At 36.6% G+C, this 21,673-nt stretch overlaps 1 protein-coding gene across 5 annotated transcripts in view; it reads left to right on the forward strand.

Moving 5' to 3' along the window:
• Positions 1 to 21,673, forward strand: part of AHI1 (Abelson helper integration site 1) — a 90,700-nt gene that overhangs the window by 30,755 nt on the left and 38,272 nt on the right. For all 5 annotated transcript variants that reach the window (XM_040060064.2, XM_040060065.1, XM_058419985.1 and 2 more), the window contains exons 18-19: positions 1,007 to 1,209; positions 14,168 to 14,285. In XM_040060064.2, coding sequence (XP_039915998.1) covers positions 1,007 to 1,209; positions 14,168 to 14,285 — 321 coding nt within the window. The remainder of the gene's footprint in view (positions 1 to 1,006; positions 1,210 to 14,167; positions 14,286 to 21,673) is intronic.

A 21,673-nucleotide genomic window follows, 5' to 3' on the forward strand; every position in this document is an offset into this window, starting at 1 on the left:
GATATAGGTATTTTAAAAAACAATGAAATGTTTTGGGGGTAAAGGGTTTCTTCAGAATTTTTTGCTTGTTGAGCAGGCAGTGAGTCTTAAAAAACTTAAAGTAGTAGTTTGAAATATATATATATATTTCAATATATATATATATATAAGTGCATACACTTTTAGAGATTATACAGCACAGTGGTAGTTATTTGTGTCTTCTGACTGCTTAACTGCTGGCAGTAAAATTTTGCATAGGTTGTGGTCTTTTTTTGTATCATTGGTTACTATTATTTTGTTCCTTTCTTGGTTAAAAGCACCCTCTTTGGTTTCAGAAAATAGTTATACTGCCATAGTGTTGAAAGAGTTAAACATATAGTAATACTAATTTTAGTCACTGACACAATTTTTAAGACTCTGACAGCATGTGTTTTAGATACACCAACAGTTTTATTAATATCCTGGGCAGAACTTCCATGAGGAATTCTTTTAACCTTTGTTGGCTTGAAACTGTAGTACAAAAAGTTGCAAAAGTCAACTTGTCAGTCAATGTGTCCTGTGCCCGTATGATATGTCTGTCAACTTATGAAATATTGCTCAGGCTTCATAAACTCACTTGAACTAGGCTGGAAAAAATGTGAAATGTCACGGACTTGAACTCAGTGCAGGCTTTATAACTTTATTGCCTTTGAAAAATTCCTTTCTCTTCCCCCTCTTTCCCCCATCCAATGCCATGGTTTCTGCATGTGGAACACTATTTATAAGAAATACAAAAATACCAGTTCTGTATGAGAGATTATTGAAGACAAATAACTGAAGTCAGATATGGTGATCAGAAGAGTTAGGGGAGAAGTGGGGTAGTAAGAGTAAAATTTCACGTCACTTTCGGGTTTTCCCAATAGCGCAATTGGTACAGTTTCTGGTGGTGTTTGAAGACATGGCTGGCAGAATGACTGTGATCCTTCTTTGTTTTTCCCATGGCAATGTAAGACTTCACCTGAGACATTAATGTTGGTTATTTCTACAGTTGCACAACAGGAAGCTGAACTCGTAAGAGATCTCGGTTCATCACTTACCACAGCTGCACCAAGAGGGCCACACTTCTCTAGCAGTTTTTCTGAAATTCCTGTACAAAAAAACTCTGTGATGTCTCCAGCAGATCAGTTTGTCAATGTTGCAAGAGCATCAATGAGAATGCAGAAGGTGAAACAAAAACTTGATTCTGTTACGGTAAGTCAAATTTAAGTAATTTCAGAAGTGTATAGTCTTCCCATATTCCAGAACTGGTATACTTAAAAAAGCACATATGTGTTGCCATGGCATCTGGTCTTTAGAAATGAAATCTCTCACTTACACTAATGCAAGTGTAAGTAGCTCTTAAGAAAGGAGCAATCATAAAAACTTAATTTTGTTTTTCAAATACTGATGACAAGGGATTTTTTTGTGCTGGTGCCCATTGCTGTTTGTCCATTTATGTGAAATCAGGGATCCATGGATCATTGTGGTCAAGATTCCTATCCACCTTAGAAATTGTATGTGGTATAAATGGTAGGGGCTTTAGGGAGCTGCAGGGTTGGGAGGAGAGCATACCCTGTGCTGGCTACAGGTGTTTCAAGCCAGCTCAGTGAAGGACAATATGGATCCACTGCGCAACTGAAACTGGAACCAAACAGAATACAGCACCTCTGAGAAAACAGACTTAGGAAAGGTCGGAACCTACTAGAGACAAGAAACATCGTAGCAGAAGAGAAATACAAAGGAAAACGTGGCAGGGGACAGAAGTGAAGATGCAGGAGGAGGGATATGAGGAGTCACGTGAAATGAGATGTGAAAGAAGACACAGAAGGAGGCACAAAGGTGATGCAAGAGACACAAACAATGCAGAAATGGAAATACAGGGGAAATAACAGGGTAGGTTTTTAGAGAAAGACAAGAGGTACACAACAACACGCAAAAGAAAACACAGATGATGGTATGCTTCCGAAGGGGTTGCAAACAATGGAAGAACCCTTGCGGGACAGGTACAATCACCAAGGGGACGTTGTCTGGTGGAGGATCCATACTAAAGGAGTTGAAAAGAGCATTCAAAAGAGAGTTGAAAAGAAAAAAGAAGAGTCAGAAAGAGCAAGTCACTATGCACTAACCTTGCTCTGCTGCCCCATCCTTCCATTGCCTTTCCAAAGGGACTGCATGTAATGTAATATCAAAATCAAGGAGACTGGGGATTAGAAAGGAGAAAAAAGGTGCCTGAAGTGAAGACGGACAAAGGGGAATAAAAAGGTCTTTCTTTGGTTGGGTGTTTTACTGTTTATCTTGTTTCTCAATACCCAAATCAGTAATTAAAGCTTTTGTAATTGGCAATAAATTTAATTAAGTTAAATTCTCCAACTTGAGATAATTTTGCATGCAACAAGAATACAGAACATTCCTGAATAGCACTGTGAAGTTGTAATTACTTTTCACAATGACATGAACCGCATTTGAGTTTGCATTTACTGTTTTTCATTTTGAAGTACTTTTCAGTGCATGTAGGGTTTTTTTAATGTAGTTTTAGGTTTTGTCTGCATTAATAACTGGTGAATCACAAAAGAAGCAGATGAGTAGATGAAAGCAGCTGTTGCTGAGGTTGCTGTAGCTACTGTCATCATGCTTTAGGGGTTTTACTTTGGATTAGATTTAGTCTGGTTCCTTGGCTTTGGCATCCCCATTAGGCCTGAACTTTGAAACTGTCTGGAAGAAAGCTATCCCACAGAACTTCACACAGACCACAGATTTCTGAACTGTGAACTCCCAGTGAACCCCTTCATGAAGCACCACATGGTAGCTCTCATGGATAACAGTAGCATGCTGCTTCTACCTTTCAGTTACATGTCACCTCACATAAGGAAGCAAACCTTGTTTTTACTTTCTGTTCATTCTGTTTTTGCTCACCTACAAAGTGAGTGCTGGTGCTGCCAAGTTGTATATCAGAGAAGGGCACAGCATGGAGAGAACGGAGCATGTAGCCTTGTGTCTGGGACAAGTACTCCAGGAACATACTTCAGGATAAATTTTTACTGTTCTGAATGTCTGGTCATATCAAGAAAAAGATGCGTTTAGAGAATTTGAGAGTCTTTATCATTGCAACTGTTTACTCCCAGATTAGCCAGTGGTTCTGGATTGTGGGAGATAAATCTGGTTTAGCAGAAGCACATAGAAGTTCCATGTTACCATGTGACTAGGAGAAATAGGTAAGTCTGCAACTGTGTTTGAGAGAACAACTTTCAGCCACTGGAGTTTTGTAACCCTTGATTTCCATTGGCTAGTTTGGGGTGAGTAAGTCCACTGTGAGCCGAGTAACAATCTGTGTTTTTGACAGCATCCTCCAAGCCCTCTACCCATGTGGAAGATGTCGAAAAGTGCATGTGAGTCTTCTCACTGTGTGGGTTTCCAAACAGTACAGGATGGTGGTTGAAAGAATCCATGTCCAGTTTGATATCTGTCACATAGCAGTAGTGATTATAAACACTGAGAGTGTTTTCTTGCAGGGTTTTATGAACAACTGGGATACTGGGGAGGAGATTTCATTGAAAGGAGTCTTGATGCTAATCTTTTCAGTAATCCAGTGTGAGATTCAGGGGACAGTGGTAGGATATTTTTCATGCAGGGCTAAGATCATTTTTTGCATGTGGCTGCAGTATTGCTTGCCTGATTTATCACATTTCAGACAACCCCAGAGTAAAATATACAATATTAAAACTTAATATTTCTACTAATTTGTAATTGGGAATTAGTTATTAATGTGTGTGTGCAATTCCCTTTCTCATATGAAAAGTGATGCATGCATGTAAGTGCAGGCTTTGCTGGAAGGCTTATTAGAATGCACACTTGCAATGGTTTGCTGAAGTGTTTGTCAGAGTAGAACTCTTAAAACTTGCCACTCAGCCCCATGTGTGAGAATGGGCTAATATTTCTGGGAACAAACAAGCAAAAATGGAGAAAGGCAACTTCAGGCAACCACACACAGGGTGGCTTGCTGCTCTGTGGTCAAGTTGTAACATTAAAAATCCAGATGAGAACACAGGTGTTACCTTGTATATATTTCACAGAATCATAGAATATGTTGAATTGAAAAGGAACCCCAGAGATCAAGTCCAAATCCTGGCACTGCATAGCAGCAACCCCAAGAGTCACACCATGTGCTGGAGAGCATTGTCCAAACACCTCCTGAGCTCTGTCACACTTGGTGTGGTAACCACTTCCCTGGGGAGCCTGTTCCAGTGCCCAGCCACCCTCTGCGTGAGGAACCCTTTCATAATATTCGACATAAACCTCCCCTGACACAACTTCTGGCCATTCCCTCAGGCCCTGTCATTGGTCACCATAGAGAAAAGATCAGTGCCTGCCCCTGTTCTTCCCGTCACGGGGAAGTTGTAACTGCAGTGAAGTCTCTCAGTCTCCTCTGGCTGAGCAGACCAAGTGACCTCAGCCACTGCTCATACAGCTTCCCTTCCAGGCCCTTCACCATCTTTTTTTTCTGGCCTTTGGTCACTTTCTAATAGTTCCATGTCTTTCTTACACTGTGGGACCCGAAACTGCACACAGCTCTCGCGGTGAGGCTGCCCCAGTGCAGAGTAGTCCTGGTCTTTGTGTTATGTTTGTATGCCCTTGTCACAGACATGTGACAACAATACCCTATTGGGACAGGCATGGTGGCAGCATACCTTGTAGACCTGGCCTAAGGTCATGCCTGGAGTCAAGTTTTATGAGGCAAAGGTGCTGGAACACACAAACAGTGAATCTGCCAACACAGAGGTCTCTGGTTTTAATGTGTGTCAACAGCATAGCTACTGGATTTAAAACTAACTTTAGAGTTTGGAGTTCTGTGACTTGGATACAGGATTGGAAAAATCGATGTCAGTACATTAAAGTTTGGGTTAAGCTAGATAGAGAGAATACTCTCATCCTGTATAAGCTTTGATTTTTTGTCTTATGACCCATGCTCCCTTTCCAGGTCCTGTTAGAACCAATAGTTTCTTTGTTTTCCTGTTTTTCTTCTTCTTACCTAAACACAAACCTTAATGAATATAGATGAAGTTTCTTCACTTCTGCAGCAGTGCCATTCTTATTAACCCAGAAATTAGAACCAAGAGTTGACTATTGTGCTAAAGATTTAGCAATTAATGAAAGCTAAGACCTTTTGATACAAAAGGTAAAAATTAATTTCTGTATGAAACCAGAATGCAGAATTAGCTTCTGTACCACATAGAGAAATTACAGAGTAGTGAATCCCGGCAGCAATTATTATTTATCTCTGTCTCAAGGAACTAATACTAATGTATGATTCTGTTCATGGAAGTTTTTGATTGGAAAACATTTAACTCATGTCTGGCTCTTGGAAGTGCTCATAAGTGTTTTTCATTCAATGTTGCTATTTATGTTTTTTAAATTTCACTTCCATCTAGCAGTGAAAAAACCTGCTTATAACAATCTGTAACAAGGAAATGATATATGTTGTATAGGTATGGAGAGAAGGGCTTTCTTTGAAGATGTAGTATTCTAGCTCTGAAATGGGGCTTTTTGATGTCTGACCCCTTTGTAGCACTTACGAATAGCATCTGTATAAACTCTGTAGTTCTAGTCATGGAATCAATTGCATGTTGGCTGCTTGATCTCTCAATATATGAATGCTACTAAGTTAAAGTATGATTAGCTTTTCCAGTGCTTACTTCATGATGTATTTCTGAAAAATGTTATTAAAGGGTTATCAAAGTGGTTACCAAAATTCTGATACTCAGAGCATATTAAATGCAACATTAGACAAGTAGAATGTAAAATACTCTTTCCTATGTACAGAAATGCTTACAACCATTTGGTTTTGGGTTTTTGTCCTTTGAGTGTATTTATTACTGTGGCATAATTCATAAAGAAGCAAGTACTGTGAGAGAATCCAGAAGCCTGTATCTTGGATTGCATGAAATGTACTGGACTTCCATCTCTGCGCTGTATGTCTATAAAATATATTCATAAATCATGCTTTGGTGCAGTAGAAATCAAATACTATTTAGTCCTTTCAGCTGATCACCTTTTAGAATTTAGCGGACATGCAAAATGCATCGTTTGTGTTAGAAGAGAATTTAAAGCCACCACTTTTAAGAAAAAAAATGTGCAACCCTTTTGGGGAGCACAGGAACATGATACTGAGCCATCAAGTGGAAGAAGGCAGAAACTTGTGGTTTTGTCTACAACAAAGACCTAGAGGCAGAGCTGGATGCCCAAGTGGTGTGTATTTTTTTATGCTACCATTTTCAATCTTATAAGAATCTGTCCTCTGGTTCAAGTTAGTTTTGGTAAATTCTGAAACACCTTGCTTGCCTTCTGGGATTTAGTGCAGCTCTGGAAGGTGAGAGTTCTAAAGTAACTTCTACCTGGAGATGGAAAACCGAGTTCATAATACATGAAGTACTGAGGACACTTTAAAACACTGCCTATTCTGTGAATGTTCTTGGCCTAGTACAGGATAATGCTGCAGTGCCTATGCAGGCTGAAATAGCTATTTCACTTGATCATGCCTGCAATACAATTTTTTTTATCTACAAACTACCAGGGAAGGTATTGGTATTCTATAATCTTATCATATGTATAAGAAATGTGAAGTATTTTTAGAACCTCTTTTTTACTTTTTTATCATATTAGTAGAGAACATGATCCTGTAACACAGACAGTCGTTTTCCGTATGATGACCTGTGCAATGCATCTCACTGCATGAGAATTTTTAAATTAAATAGGTGGGGGTTTTGATAGGCTTTTAGTAGGCTTTTTCCTATTCCTGTTTTCCTCTTAAGAATTTGAGGAAACGCTCTTACTCGAAGAAATTCTGTTGTAGTTATTACTTTACACATAGCTACTCCCAGCTGCAGACTTCTAAGGATATATTTTATTAGCCATGATGCATCTGATATCCTGTAAACCTGTGCATTTAATTTACTATGTTATAGTAGATACTGTTGAATCATTGTGATTTCATAAAATGATTGTTTATATGAAATGGATGAATTATTACTAGAAGCTTTATACAGTTAAAATACTTAATAACTTATGAAAGTTTTCTCAGAATTTACTTTGTATGTCTTTAAGGAATATTTCATTAGAAAGTAAGGTTTTAGAAATTGTGATGAATTTTTCTTGTCAAGTCATTAAATTTTTCTAGGTTAAATTAAGTTGCTTGTGGTAGAAAGTTGAACGAATAGCTGATTTTTTTCTGTGATTTTTTTTCTTTTTTTGCTTGATTCCCTCTCTCCTGCCCTCTGAAAATCTTACAAAGCAGGTTAGGTTCTTAAAATCTGTAATATTTTTCTCTGTTAGAAGATTTTTTGCCTAATAAGATTTTTTTAAAAATACATTCCTCATTTTTAGCAACCACCAGGTTAATTTTAACACATCGCAGTTAAAATAGATGTATGTGCTGGTTTTGCCTGGCTTAGGGTCAAACCATGACCTCTTTCAGCACTGTGTGTCTCTCAGTGGCTTATGTTTTATATAAATAGTATGCCAGCCAGAAGATTATTTGCATTCATTTTAAGCACAAAAATATACCATTATAATAATTTTAGCAGAGGGCAACATAAAATGGTGTTAAGAATTTTTACTGTGTGAGGATTTTACTGATTGGTTCTTTAATTTTGTTTTCAGTTTTACCATATTGGCTTTCTTGCCTTGAAAGTTTGTACAGTTAAGGAAAAGTTACTCACTGATTAATCATTTTTACTGTGTATGGGTTTACTGATTGGTTCTTTAATTTTGTTTCCAGTCTTACCATATTACCTTTCTTGTCATAAGTGTTGGTAAAGTTATGAAGTTTAATAACTCAGTGTTTATTTTGTCCCTGCTGAATAAAATTAAACAGGGCTGAGTACTGCTGTATTTATCAAAATAATATTTTAAAGCAGAAAAAGCTGGATTCATTCATTTTAAAACCCAGCAAATTACTTCTACTTCTGCCAGCTGGCTTGTTGTTTCTCAGCAACCAAGATGTTGTTGAGAAGGCAGCTTTTACTGGAAATTTTTAATAAGAGAAAATACCATAAATAGGCACTGAGTCAATGAATAACATTGTTGACAACTTTGTTAATGGTTATTAGGGCTGTGATAGAGTTTCTTGCAACATGGAGAACATTATTCTTGCCTGAAAGGAGGCTGTGGCAAGGTGGGGGTTGGCCTCTTCTCCTGGGCAGCAAGTGACAGGATAAGAGGAAATGGCCACAAGATGCATCAGAGGAGGTTCAGGTTGGACATCAGAAAGAATTTCTTCACTGAAAGGGTGGTTAAGTATTAGAACCATCTGTCCAGGGAGGTGGTAGAGTCACCATTCCTTGAAATGTTCAAGAAATGTTTGGATTTGGCACTTTGTGCTGTGGTTTAGCTGACAAGGTGGTGTTTGTTCAAAGGCTGGACTTGATCTTGGAGGTCTTTGCCAACTGAATGATTCTGCGTTGAGTGCAGAAGGAAATGGATCATGGCTCAAATACCAAGAAACTATAACTGAGAGTTAAAGAATGATAGATAAGATTAAGCCTAGAGTGTTACCAAATTCAGGGGGGATTGGGGATTGGTGGGGTTAAAAACATCTGAGTGGTTACATGAACACCTGAAGCTCTGTACTCTTTTTAGAGTCATAATGTCCTTTACCAGCAGGTACAAAGGAATAGGTTTGTACATGTATTTGACAAATGTATGTTAGAAGATTTTCTTATTTTTCATAGTAGAGAAAGAAAAGAAAAAGTATCTTTAGGTGTATTTTTTATGAGCGACTGTCACTAGAGGACACTAAAAGAATTATACTCAAACAGTAAGTTGTCAGGACAAAAAGAAGGGAAGTTTATTCACTTGACCTCACTTATATGGAATCTGGACAATGACCAGGGATTGGAGAATAAGGTTGCCACCTCTCCACCCCACTGGCTGGACTAGAAGTCCATCAATTGTTCCTCATCAGAGAGGAATGCAAAAACAATCACTTAGTTTATGTTACAAGCGTGAGAAGACTCCACTACAAAAATGTAAACGTTCAGAAAGCTAAAAGAATGTGACAGCAGGGGACAGGTTACATCCACCTTTCATTTGCACAAAAAAGAAGCCATTTTAAAATTGACTACTGAAGTAATGGATTTTTTTCCCCTATTTATTTTGGTAGCGCTAATCATAACATGAGGTCACAGTTTATATAGTAACCTACTTGGCTCTTACTAAACAAGACAGGTCTACTTCTTACTGTTATTGGTGTGACATTGCCCATTTCTGCTGGGATATGTCTATCTAGGCATGTTCTTAAGCTGAAATGCCAGTTTTATCCAATCCAGGAAAGGTTGTTCTCTTTGCATGTAATGGCTATGTCCTATGTATAACCAAGCCTTTATTTAACTGTTTTGTGTTTTGTGCAGAATTTAGTGTTTCTTGTATGTCGCAGTGTCCTTCAAGGCGCTGACCAGCGCTGCCCCAGGCTAGCTCAGGTGCACTGCGGCAAGCGCTCTAGAGGTCGGGGTGGCAGGTGCAGCGAGCCACCTCCTCCCTGTGGGGCCTTGGTTCCCCACACAGCGACGGGCACTAGCTGATGTCAGGACTGTGGCGGCGAAGAAAGGAGTCGACTCTAGCTCGAGCAGTGTGACAACGATGGAATTTATTGAAGAGAACAGAGTAGCACGGAGCTCTGCCTCGGTCATCTGCTGCTCGAGAAGAGCCCAGAGCAGACCCGTGCAGTAGCTTTTAACCAGGGGAGGGATTAGGGGAGGCGACAACAGGTCGGCCAATAGGAAAACATCAGGGCGTAACTGGGGGAGTTAACTTTGTGAACAGTAACCAATCCTAAGATGGGGGAGGGAAGCTCCTTGGGCACCCACCTATCACACAACGCCCTCCCTGGATCTTTCCAGAAACCAGGGAAGGGTCCCAGCTTGAGTGACGGGGCGCCCAAGGGGAGAGGGAGAGGATTGACAGGGCTAAAATAAGCAGGGAAATGATTGACATAAAACGAACAAGGACCCCTTAACTAGTAAACAAGTAGGAACCATACCGAACATAGGGGGGTACAAGGAACGAACCATTACAATAAATTACAGAACTTTACATAGATAAAACCTTTAAACAAATTGCGCACCGCCACACTTGTAGATAAATGAAAAAAGCTTACTATTCCAAGTGTTTATAGCAGTCTTAATTTCTCCTTAACATTTTTTTTCAAGACCAAAAAAAAAAAGGAAGAAAGCATTTGAAGTAACATATAATTGAAATGCTGTAACTCGCGCAGAACTAAGCAACTGAATAGTCATAATTACTTTGTAATGAGACTTAGCATCTGTAGACAGTGACTGAACTGTACGATCAGGCCTCTGTTAGTGTCAATTTTCATTTGTATGTCCTGGTCACTTCTGGGCTTCTGTTGGGGAAAACAATTGGGCACTGAAGTTGCAAGGAAACCATATTGCCATGTAGACAGGTGGACTGTAGGAAGCGTCAGGGGGACATACTTGCTTCAGACGAGCAAAGTAAATCTGTTTCAGTTTTGCCCTTGTGTGTGGATAATATCTCATTTTAGCTGTGTTTTGCTTTTGTACTTGTCTAGAGCTATGTAAGAGCAGAATAGATCAAGTGATTGCAGGACCCTACCACAATAGAATCCCAGCTTTTGTTTGAGTCCTAGTGTTACTGTCAAAGAAATGATTATACTTTTACATCAGTGTAAACTTGATTCAAACTTATATTGCAAATTTAAAAGTAGTGGAACATTCATACTTTAAGTAGTATTGCCTGTGTATTTTTTTCTTACATTGAGAAAAATATCAGATTGTGTTGTGGGGGTTCTTTATTTCAGATTCAGCTTTTAAATTCTGAAGAATAATGTCTTAATAATGCTTTTAAACTGTATTTTAAAAGCAGTGTCCTAGAGACATAGGCTTTCAGAAGAGAAGCCTAAAACTAAGAGATTAAGAAGTAATGTAGAGCTGACCAATTTGATTTGGCTTGCAGGTATATACGGGAATGTTAATTGTATTGATTTCAAAGGTCATAAAATTGCATTCTTACGAAAAAGAGAAAATGCTTTTGCCACCTTGTCAAATCTTAGAGCTTCTATTTTTTGTCTTATACAATTCACTTTTAATGTGAAAACTAGTTTCACTGAAAATGTATATTTGCATAATTTGCATAGAGCTGCCCTAACACAAAAAAGAAAATGCAAAACATCTTTGTTTGACCTGGCAAAAATTATGTAGGAATCTTTATTGTGAAAGAAACAATAAGAATGTTTTAACTCTTAATTTTATATAATTCACAATAGTAGTAAACTGTGTCTTTGATAAAGCTGTGGTTTATGCATGAAGAAAGCAGAGACTGTTGTGAAAAATAAGTGAATTCATGGTTGGCTATCTTAACCAACTTTGATCGTTGTTGTAAAGGTATGTAGCAATGATTTCCCACAGCATGCATTTCAAAAAAAAAAAGATTGCTTCATTTTGTTCTGTGGGTAGTCTTATGTAGGAGAATTGCCTGTTGTAGGGGAATTAATTATTTTTCATAGAATAGTGTACTTCACCTGGAAACAGTTGTGCTTGAATCACCATTCCTCACTTATTAGCTGAGTGCTTCTCATTTCTATTGCAGTGTTGTGCCTTTTTTTCCTCCTTGGACCTCTTAGAGATTTAAATAATGCTTAAGAGCTAGTGGTAGGAGGTCGTCAAAACTCTGGTTTTGTCTCTCCTTTGGATGGGCAGTCTTGCTCACCTGAATTCAGCTTCACTGCCATCAAGGGGAGGAAGGAATCACTTCCTGTAGGACTGCTTAGACTTAAAACTTAATTTTTAATACCTCTTTTATTAAAAAGGTTTTTATCTTGTTTTTAAAGCCTTGAACAGGAAGGAAGTATTCTAGGAGGACTTATGCTTCATTTTAGAACAGGAGATTTTCTTAAATCCTCAGGTCTGCTCATTCAGACTTCTCTTGTGTGTGTCTTGTTGCATTTGATTTCAATGTGTTCTGTTTGGCATGTATAGTGAGAGTATTTGCATAATACAGCAGGAAAATAAAGAGAAGTAAATTAAGTGTTGTACAGGAATAATTTACATAGAGTTTCATATCTCTTACATAATTTGTTCAAGGACCAGAATCAAGATAAGCTTAGCTTCGTAATTCTTCCTTCCAGGATGAACTGGGGAGGCATCTATTAAGTGTTAGTTTTCAATAATTTTCAATAATCTGACCTGTTTAGTTTGATTTCCAAAGGCCAATATATCCAACCTGTCTTCATTTCCTGGTATGATCTGAAACCTAATTTTTGATACCAGATTTGAAAGAGACTTCCATTAAAGTATTTGAATGGAAAGCCTCTGTTTATCCTATGGTGTAGTGCACTTAACAAGAAATTCATGCAGAGGGGAGATCTTCTTATTTATCTAGGGAGAAAGGCTCTCCCTGGAGTTTTACAGTGGATTAAAGAAGATGAAAAACTGGGAAGCTGAGCTCAAAACATTTGCAGAACAGGTTATTTTGTCTGTGTTTGAATAAATACGTAAGCTAATGGCTTTCCACCATTTTTTTTGTGTCAGAGAAAACTTTATATTAATGAAGCTTACTTGCTTGTATATGTAAATGTGAGAAAAGCAGATTGATTTTGTTGTTGCAGTTGTTCAGAAAAACAGGCCTCCATTGTGATAAAATTTCCCAGCTACTGTTTACTAGCATTCATTTAAATCTGTACACTGTAGTAAAATCTAGCAGGTTTAATGCTTTTTTAAAATCATGTTCAATGATTAATCTCATTTTCTATTTTGCTTTTCTTTCTGTCAGCTTTGCAGCATAGTCATTACAATTGTGCACTTTTGATGCAAGATTCCTTGTTAGTCAAAGACAATTTTTACTATAAACTTTCTTTATTAGAATTAAACCCATATTTCTGCACAAAAACCAGACACATTAAGATGAAGATCAGGTGTTGTAGTGCAGAGTAATTTAACATGTATTTTATTGCTATATTGACTGCATTCCAGTACCCAAATATCATGCATTACTGAATTGAATAATAGTCATTGAATTACAGAAATAATAGTTATATAAAATATATAATTTTTGAGATAGTTAAACCAAAGTGAATCGGTGATTGTCTCTTTTCTTTAAACAGAATTTACAAGCCCGTAGTTTGAAAATTTGCAAAATATCACTGGCCCCCAACTGAAGTTTAAGGTTCTGATCTAGAGTTTTCGGAGGCCAAAGGTAGTGCTCCACTGATTGGGAGCTTTTAGTTGGATTAAGTGACCACATGATTTTATTCTGTGTGATGGAATAGGATTCACTTTTGAAAGGGTCAAGAATTATGCTGTCTTATGTAAATAACTCTCAAGAATTTTAGCATATGAACATCTTGCTTGAAGAAAGTTAGAAATATTTTTAAGGCCTATTTTTCTTTGGCTTTGGTGTATTAAGGCAGTGAAAATACATTTAACAAACAGAAAAATTCTCAGTTTGTTCAATCAAAAACTTAAGATAATTTTTTTTTTTTTCATAGACTGTATTGGATAATATGACAAGAGTAATATTTGGGAAGGGCTTTTGATTTGTAATAGTTGTATCTATATCAACAAAGTCCACAGGAAAACAGATTTTAACTACATTATCTTTGTTGCTGTGGAAATTAGGATTGGAATTATGTGTAATTTACATGTAGAAAGTGTCTGGGATTTTGGTGTTAATTTTTTTGCAGAAATCAGTTCTATGCTAGGATTAGATCAGATTTTTTTCCTGTAGTGGTGAATATCTCTTCATGGATGCAGTGTAGTTTGAGTACTTAAAAAATGAGAAATTATTTTACATTTATAAGTTTATGACATATGTACGTGTCTTCTTACTTTTATACACAAAGATGCAACAAAATGCTGGTTCAAACAGTTCTGTTTCATTGTTTGCACTGCTTGAGAGTTAGTGTCCATAAATAAAAACACAGTGCTGTTTATAGCTGTGCCAGTAATTTTTCCAAGTCTGTATCTCCAAATACTAAGAAAAAAATAAATGTTGAAGTGGCTAGTCATCATCGAATTGAATTTTAATTTTTTTTCCTGGAATTTAATAGTTATGTACAGTAAGCGAATATTTCTGTTCTAGCTATTGCATCAGTAAGTCACCCAGGAAATTACACTTCACTTTCTGATTTGTTTTCCTATTACAGGCAAACTCAAATCTCTTGCTTCCTGCACCATCATCTCTGTCACCACACTCCAAGCTAAGACTGCCAGGCACTCTAAGTGTTCCACTGAATCCTCTGTATTCTTTCACTGCTGAAAGTGGTAAGTTTCTTTATTTCTTCAGTCTTTGTAGGGAAGGGCTGATAACTTCTATGAGGATTTTTTGTTTTCTGCCTTTTAAAATTCTGATGTGCAGCTCTTTCAGGGACTAAGGCAGTTTTGTTATACGAGATATTAAGTGCAGTGTGACACAGTCCTGTGATAATGCATGTTTCTTTTTAATACTTTTTTTTCTTTAAGCTGTACACCTATTTATTAGTGCTGTCAGTTCATAGAAGAGGATGAGACTGCCAGCTTTTCTTAATTTAATATTTTCATAATATTTGAATGCTTACTAAAGTATCTTAAACATGGACCTCAAAAAGAATAGAATTTAAAAGCATATATACTAATATAGAACCGTAGTGCTTGATAGTCTATTTGCAGTTGTTTTTAATCTATTTTTAGATTTGTTTTCCTAAAGATATTTTGTATAAAAAGATTTTGAGAAAAAGGTAAGCAATGCAATTATGTACGTTTGTGATGCTTACTTTGCTAATAATATCTGTTTCATTGCTAATCACAGTATCTAATAATAAAATGTATAATTTCATGCCGTTTTCTCTTTTTCTGGGCACCTGTAAAATAAGACAGAAAATTGGCACCTTAATTTCGAAGTGTTTTTGTTTTGTATCCTTGAGAAGAGTAAAAAGAAGTCGAGAGGGAGGGTGGAATATATAATGAAATAAAAACAGGTAGTAGAGATTTAAAATGTAGATAGTAAAGATAGGAATAATCTCTATAATTAAACAGAATTATCTCCTAAAGGCAGACAATTTTTTTTGCAGTTGAAGTTATGATTATTTTTTCTGAGCAGCTGGGGAAATGCTCCTTAGTGTGGTCTAAAAGATTGACCACTGGTCTTAGAATCACTCTTAGTCACTAATTCATAATACAAATGGCCATACACCAATTAACTTCAGTATTTTTATTTTCTACCTAAGCAAAAGTGCTTGGACTCATAATAAGGTTCATCTGTTGTTCAATGGATGCATGCTATTTCCACAGCGTGTAAATCTTACAGAGGCAGTAGAATGCATATGCTTACATATTGTGAATACTAAAAGTAAGTGGACTAACCCTTTAAAGAACATTAACATATCCTCTAAGTTGTTCTACATGCCTGTTCCTAGTATTGCTCAAACCAAGGAATTTTACTTTCTAGAATTTTACTTTATGCAGAAGCACAAATAAAAAGTGTTGATGGAGACTTCCTAAATAGCATGAGCGGACATAGAATTGTGTTACAGCTATTAATGAACACTCTCAGTGTTTTTGTTTCCAAAACTGACTGATACTTCCAAGATGATCCACAGGTACAGGATAGTATTTATACAAGGGAAGCATAGTAAAAGGGTAACTATAGTAAAGAAGAAGCCATGAGAACAGGAAGATTTTTAAGGGAAGGCAACCATAAAAATACTAGTGGGCCTCAATTGAAATGGATTTTTCTGTAAGAAAATCTTTTAAAATCATGAATTACTTCCCTGTCATTTTGTGGGCCTCCAAGTCGTTCTACTGTGGTAGACTTGTTTTCAGTGAAACTTGAAAAAGGTTTTCTCATTTATTTCATCATTCCCCATTGGTTAAAAACTGTGAAGATAAGTGCTGGTGTTCATAGTGCCTAACTGCCAGTTAAATTTTGCTTTTGAATAATAGAAAATCTGTACTCAAACACATCTATTGATTTATTGATTGTGCTGGAAGGACAGAACCTTTATTTTCTGTGTTGGTTTTATATACGAAATATATTTTCATTTTTTACTTATGTTAATTGCAATAATATGCTAATAATAATATTATGTTAATAATAGTTTTTACTTATATTGCATTGTTAACAATTGCCTGCACTAGAGATCCAGCAGATGGTTACATATTCCTGAAGGTTATGTTGACAGTTCAGTTCTGTCACCTTTTGCTGTGCATTTAGTGCTTCTTAAAGCAAAATGCAGAATTTCCATTTACATGCATAGACCTCTGTTAGCAATATATTTAACCATGTAACTGGTGTATGTGCATACTCTAATAGTTTGGTAAGGTGGTAGCTGATATCTTGTAGTATGGGCAGTGTAGTAGCCTGAATATACGCAGCCCTTTCTTTTTAAATGACAGTTTGTCTAGATCTTGCCTGAGGTAGCAAACAGTGCAAAAACAGTGTTTCCATCTGAGTGCTATATGGGCAGAAGTAGTAATACAGCAACTCTTTCCTGACTTCTAAATCTTTTCATATCCAGATACATTTGCAGAATTAGCTGTATGTGACTTTGCAATATAATACTTCAAATAAAAATAATATTCACTGCTATGGCTTTCAAATATGTGTGTTCATTTTGACAAATGGGTTCTGTATACCCTGACATATCATGAGCTTTGACTTTTCTTCAAGTCCATAGTTTCACAGGTTTATAGGCTTTAATGAAGCCCCAGTCTTATTCTGCTATTTATTCTGCTACTTCCCTACTTCCCTCAAGATCAGTTAACTCATGGATTCTGAGGCAAGACTGCCTTTGTTTCCAACCAGTTTGCTCTAAATTAGGTAATTAATTGTTTATTCATCTGATAGAGAGCTTCAGTATCTTTCTCAATGAATATGCTTTATGTGAGATGAGTAAAGACAAGATCATGATATTATTGACCATGGAGCCCATCCCTCCTCTTAAAGTGGAGCTGCCTAGAACTCAGAATCCTTTTGGGTTTTGAATATCTCTAAGGATGGAGACTCCAAAACATCTCTGGACAACCTGTTACAATATTTGACTGTTCTCACAGGAAAGATTTTTAAGTTTTCTAAATTAAATTTTGTGTATTTCAGTCTGCATTGGTGCGTGGGATTATTTCTCCCCTAGTTCAGGACTTGGCATTTCCTCTTGTTGAACTTTAAGGGGTTCTTGTTGGCCCATTTGTGTGGCTTGTCAAGGCACCTCTGAATGGCAGCATGTCCCTCTGCTGTATCAACCCCTCCTCCCAGATTTTTATCATCTGCAAATTCATTGAGGGTGTACTCAGTCCTATCATCCAGATCATCAGTGGAGAAGTTCAAGTGTGGACTCCAACAGTGACCTGTGGAGTGCACCACTGGTCTAAAGTCTTCAGTTGGATTTCATGTGAGTGGTTACAAACCTCTAAACTCTCCAGCTCAGCCAACTTCCAGTCTGCTGCACTGTCTGTTTTACACAGCGCACACCTGAGCTGTTTGTCTGAGAATGTTATGGGAGACAGTGTTGAAAGTCATACCAAATTCAAAGTTAGCAACATCTACTGCTTTCCCATTGATTCTGTGCAATGCTGTGCAAGAGATAGTTTTGTCAAGAGCATGGTTAGAATTACTAGAAAAACGTAATGAAGTTTGCCAAATAGTACTTAGATAAATAAGTGCCACAAAACAGTTACAAGACATGGATCCACTTATTTTTGTGTTACATATAAAGCACTTCATTAGAGACATTTAATCAGATTTAACAGAATTAATTTTAAAAAAATGTGTATTGTGTGCTTTCCTCTCACAAATATTATTTAAATTTGAGGAAGAGGCAGGGAATTTAGGTTTTCTTACCGTCTGTCATGATAGCCTGTTAGCTGAAATTTTTCATCAAGAGCGTGACTCATTCTACCACATCAGGATAATTTTTGTGTCTGCCTCAGTATAGTTGTAGCTGCACTCATAGCTATTTCAATAATTTGAAAAGTTTGCTAGATGTTTGTCTTTGGAGAAAGTCATCATCCCCTTTGAGTTTTATGTTTGTAATTTAGATTCACTAAGCCTTACAGGAATTTAGTACTGTAAGGAGTCTATCCCTAAAGGTACGTAATATTTAAGGTGCTGAACTTCTTCTCTTCTTCTTCTTTTTTTTTTTTTTTTTTTTTTTTTTTTTTTTTTCTTCCTTGGTAATACAACTAGGTTAAGATCTGTCTTTGATAGTCAGAATTGATGTTTTACCTTGCCTGTGCTGTATAGCTCTGGCTATGCTCATGCTTAGTTCTAGTTTTATCATACCTGGCCTGTAGTGCTGTTTTGCAGCAGTGCACTGTGTGTTGTCCAAGACTTTGTCTTAAACGTTCCTATCTCTTTGTTCTCATATGCTCCTCTGACTTCTTCCAGGATGACCCATTTCCTAGCTAGTATTTTTTTAAACAAATAGGGAAGTAGCAAAAGCTCCAGATTTTTGATTGCTCATGCTAGCTGACAGATATTAAAATTCTCTCTGGTTTTATTTGCCTTTTCTCCTTAAGACTGTGAGCATCTTTGGATAGTGAAATCACGTTCCTATGAGACATTGTTTTGCAGGTCTGTGGCATGCTATGAAAGAAATATCCGGCATCTTTGGGCTTTATTCAACAGTGACTCTTCAGTAACTACCCCTATGTTCAGGACATGCTTTCTAAAATAAGTTTTGGGTTTCAAGTCACTGTAATTAACAGTGACCCTAATGGTTAATTATGTGTGAGATTGAAGCTTGACTATAAATACTACACAGATCTATTCACTGAAATTTGGACTTCAATAAAACCAGTTAATTAAACTTGCTCTTAAAAATTAATTACGTATGTGCTAGAAACGTGATGGTTCTTGTATCTTTAAAGAAAATCTCAAAAACAAAAAACACAACATTTTGGCAGGGTTGAGAACAATTAGAAATTTTCTCTCCATTAACACAACTGACAATCAAAGGTGTTTTCCACCTATATAAAGGGAAAGCTTCAAAGCACTCTTTATTGCTCTCTAAAGATATTAACAAAACTGACTTCACATTTAAGTCCTCTGTTATATTTGATAGACTGTTTAAAACTGCTTCTTTCAGTCTCAAGCAAATGGTGAAATAGATTTCTACATCAAAGATATCAGAAATATTTATGCATCAATTAAATATCCTTAAAATATCATTTTTGTTCTTGGGGTTTTTTTTAGAATCAGAAAAAGGAGTACACCAAGTAGCAAAATTCACATTGTGCAGAGATGCTGCAGAAAGCTTGTTCAGTGGGGCCTTACTCGTTTCATCTCTCTTAGTAAGAAACTCTTAGGGGAAAGAAGACTTACACAAACTGTAATTGAAAATATATAAAATCAACAATTGAATTCAATTTCATTATCCAAATAACTTATTTTTTCTAATTTGAGAATAATCATCAACAAAATATTCCAAAGAGATACTAAAAAAGACAACTGAGTATATATTAACTGGAGGGTGCATGTGTGTGTACTGTGTAGTCCAAGTATGAGATGAAACACAGTATTTGTGGTATCTCTTGAAAGAGATTGAAAGACATAAGATGACTAAAACAAGCCATGTGGTAGAGGTGGCAGCATTGCCATCTTCCCCACACTACTGTGCTGAAAATACGTAACTTTGACCTTGCGGGGGGAACATTTTTGTTTAGAGGGTGTGCCAGTGGGAGCGCCCATTGGAGAAATCTGTTACTGGGATCCAATCCATGCAGGCAAATTGAATGGCACACAGATCACCGAATACTTTTTGGTTTTTTTAATCCTAGCCTATTACTGTTAGTATTGTATTTTGGCAAATCAAAATTTAACATAGGAGTGAAATATAATCCTATTCACTTTTTAAGAGAAGTATCTTGAGTGTGTGTAAAAGACTTCTTGCCCAGAATATAAACATAAGAAAATAACTCAATTTTGTTTGAAAAGAATATATCTGCTCCCTGTTGAATTGTAAATGTATGCTGCCTCATTAGCTCACACAGCGGCTTCATTTAGATTTGCTGTGATGGTGAAAGCAATTAAGCCTGCGGGGCTGCACAGATCAGAGCTATGGAAATGGTGTAGCAATTTGCCATAATCTCTAAGTCCCACTGACATTTTTCTTTTTATCCCCACATCTTAAAATTGGGGCAGACGCATATTACGGTGAAGAGAACCAAATACACACCTAAAAGTGGTTCAGAACCCACACTATTAGTTGAAAGTGGTTTGAGTGTAGTACAATCTGCTAGGAGGAATAGGTAATGATAGGAAACTAATTTTACTTTATTTTATTTATGAAAAAACCTACAAAAGGGAAGCAGGTAATGTATAATAATTTCACAAAGTTTCTCAATTTCATTAGCATTGGTGAGTCTGCTAGCCTCTTTTTTGTGTTATTGATTGAGAAAATAATGAAGTAATGTTATGAGGCCTGTGCAAAATGGTTTAGTAGTTTTTGCATTGATTGCCTGATTTGCCTTTTCCATTTATTCTTACTACTACTGCTCCCTCCTTCCTCTAGCGAGGGAGAAATGCAAGTTTCCTGTTCACTAAGGGATAGTCCTAATGGCTTCAATGTGATCAGGCAGTCCAGTGGGCAAAATATGTTTTGATTAGCAGTCTGCTACCCATTAAGTCTGGAACTGGACAGAAATGCAGAACACTTTTAGTATGTCCTGTAGAGGTGCTGCCAACATAGGAAGTGATACATGAGAATGAATGCTTGCAAAGTGGTTAGCTTCCTCCAGTCTGCTGCTAGTGGATTATGTCATGTGTTTAAAAAAGGGCAGTGTGCATCAAGATGAAAGAAATAAGTGCCTAGTAGTTGTCTCTCACTTTCCAATTATTTTTGTATGTTCTTATGCAGTTTGCTGTCTTCCTGCTCTGTCACATGTCTGAACAACTAATTCTGCCTGACACACTTTTCAGAAATTGAAACTAACAATTTTTAAAAGAACTGTTCTAGTATTTTTATGGGGATGGATTTTTTTTAAATGTGACACTTTTCATTTAATTATTCTAGTGGGATACTGATGCCAAAAAATTAAAAATTTTGCCTAGTATTTTCTTTTATATTCCTAAACGTACAAATGTGAGTTACTTTCTGTTATTACAAGAAATATCTTATTGCAACTTTGCAGAATTCTCTTGTTTTCTGTAATTTGTAGGATGCAATTGATTTTAACTCCGTGGCTGGATCAAAAATATGTTGTTTTCTTTCTTTTGGAACCTGAATTACTTAAACATCCCCATCACCACTTGGTCTGGATAACAATAATGCAGAATACTAGCACTTTTCAAATAAGTAAGCTTCACTTATTTTAGCCCCTTGGTTTTTGAGAAGATCATTCTGTTTTGGGATTTTTTTCCTCCTATTAACCAAAGATAAACATACCCTTACAATCATGACAAGCCTTTGTTTTAACTAACATTTACTGCATAGTCACTGAGAATTTATTATAATGAATTAAGTTTTAGATCCAGTTAGCAGTTTTTGTCTTTATTTTTCAGAAGATGGTAGGAGAACTCAGCAGAGAGAAATCACCAGCTCAACAGCTGATCACAGATCAGCTCTCAATAAGTGTCAACTGACATAATTACAGTGATGTTTACTAGAAGTATTTTTACTGTAAGCAGAAGAGCATTAAGTCTAAACTGTTTTTTATATTTGTCTATTAATTTGAATGGG

The sequence above is a fragment of the Hirundo rustica genome, chromosome 3 (genome assembly GCF_015227805.2).
Source record: "Hirundo rustica isolate bHirRus1 chromosome 3, bHirRus1.pri.v3, whole genome shotgun sequence".
Classification (NCBI taxonomy): Eukaryota; Metazoa; Chordata; class Aves; order Passeriformes; family Hirundinidae; genus Hirundo; species Hirundo rustica.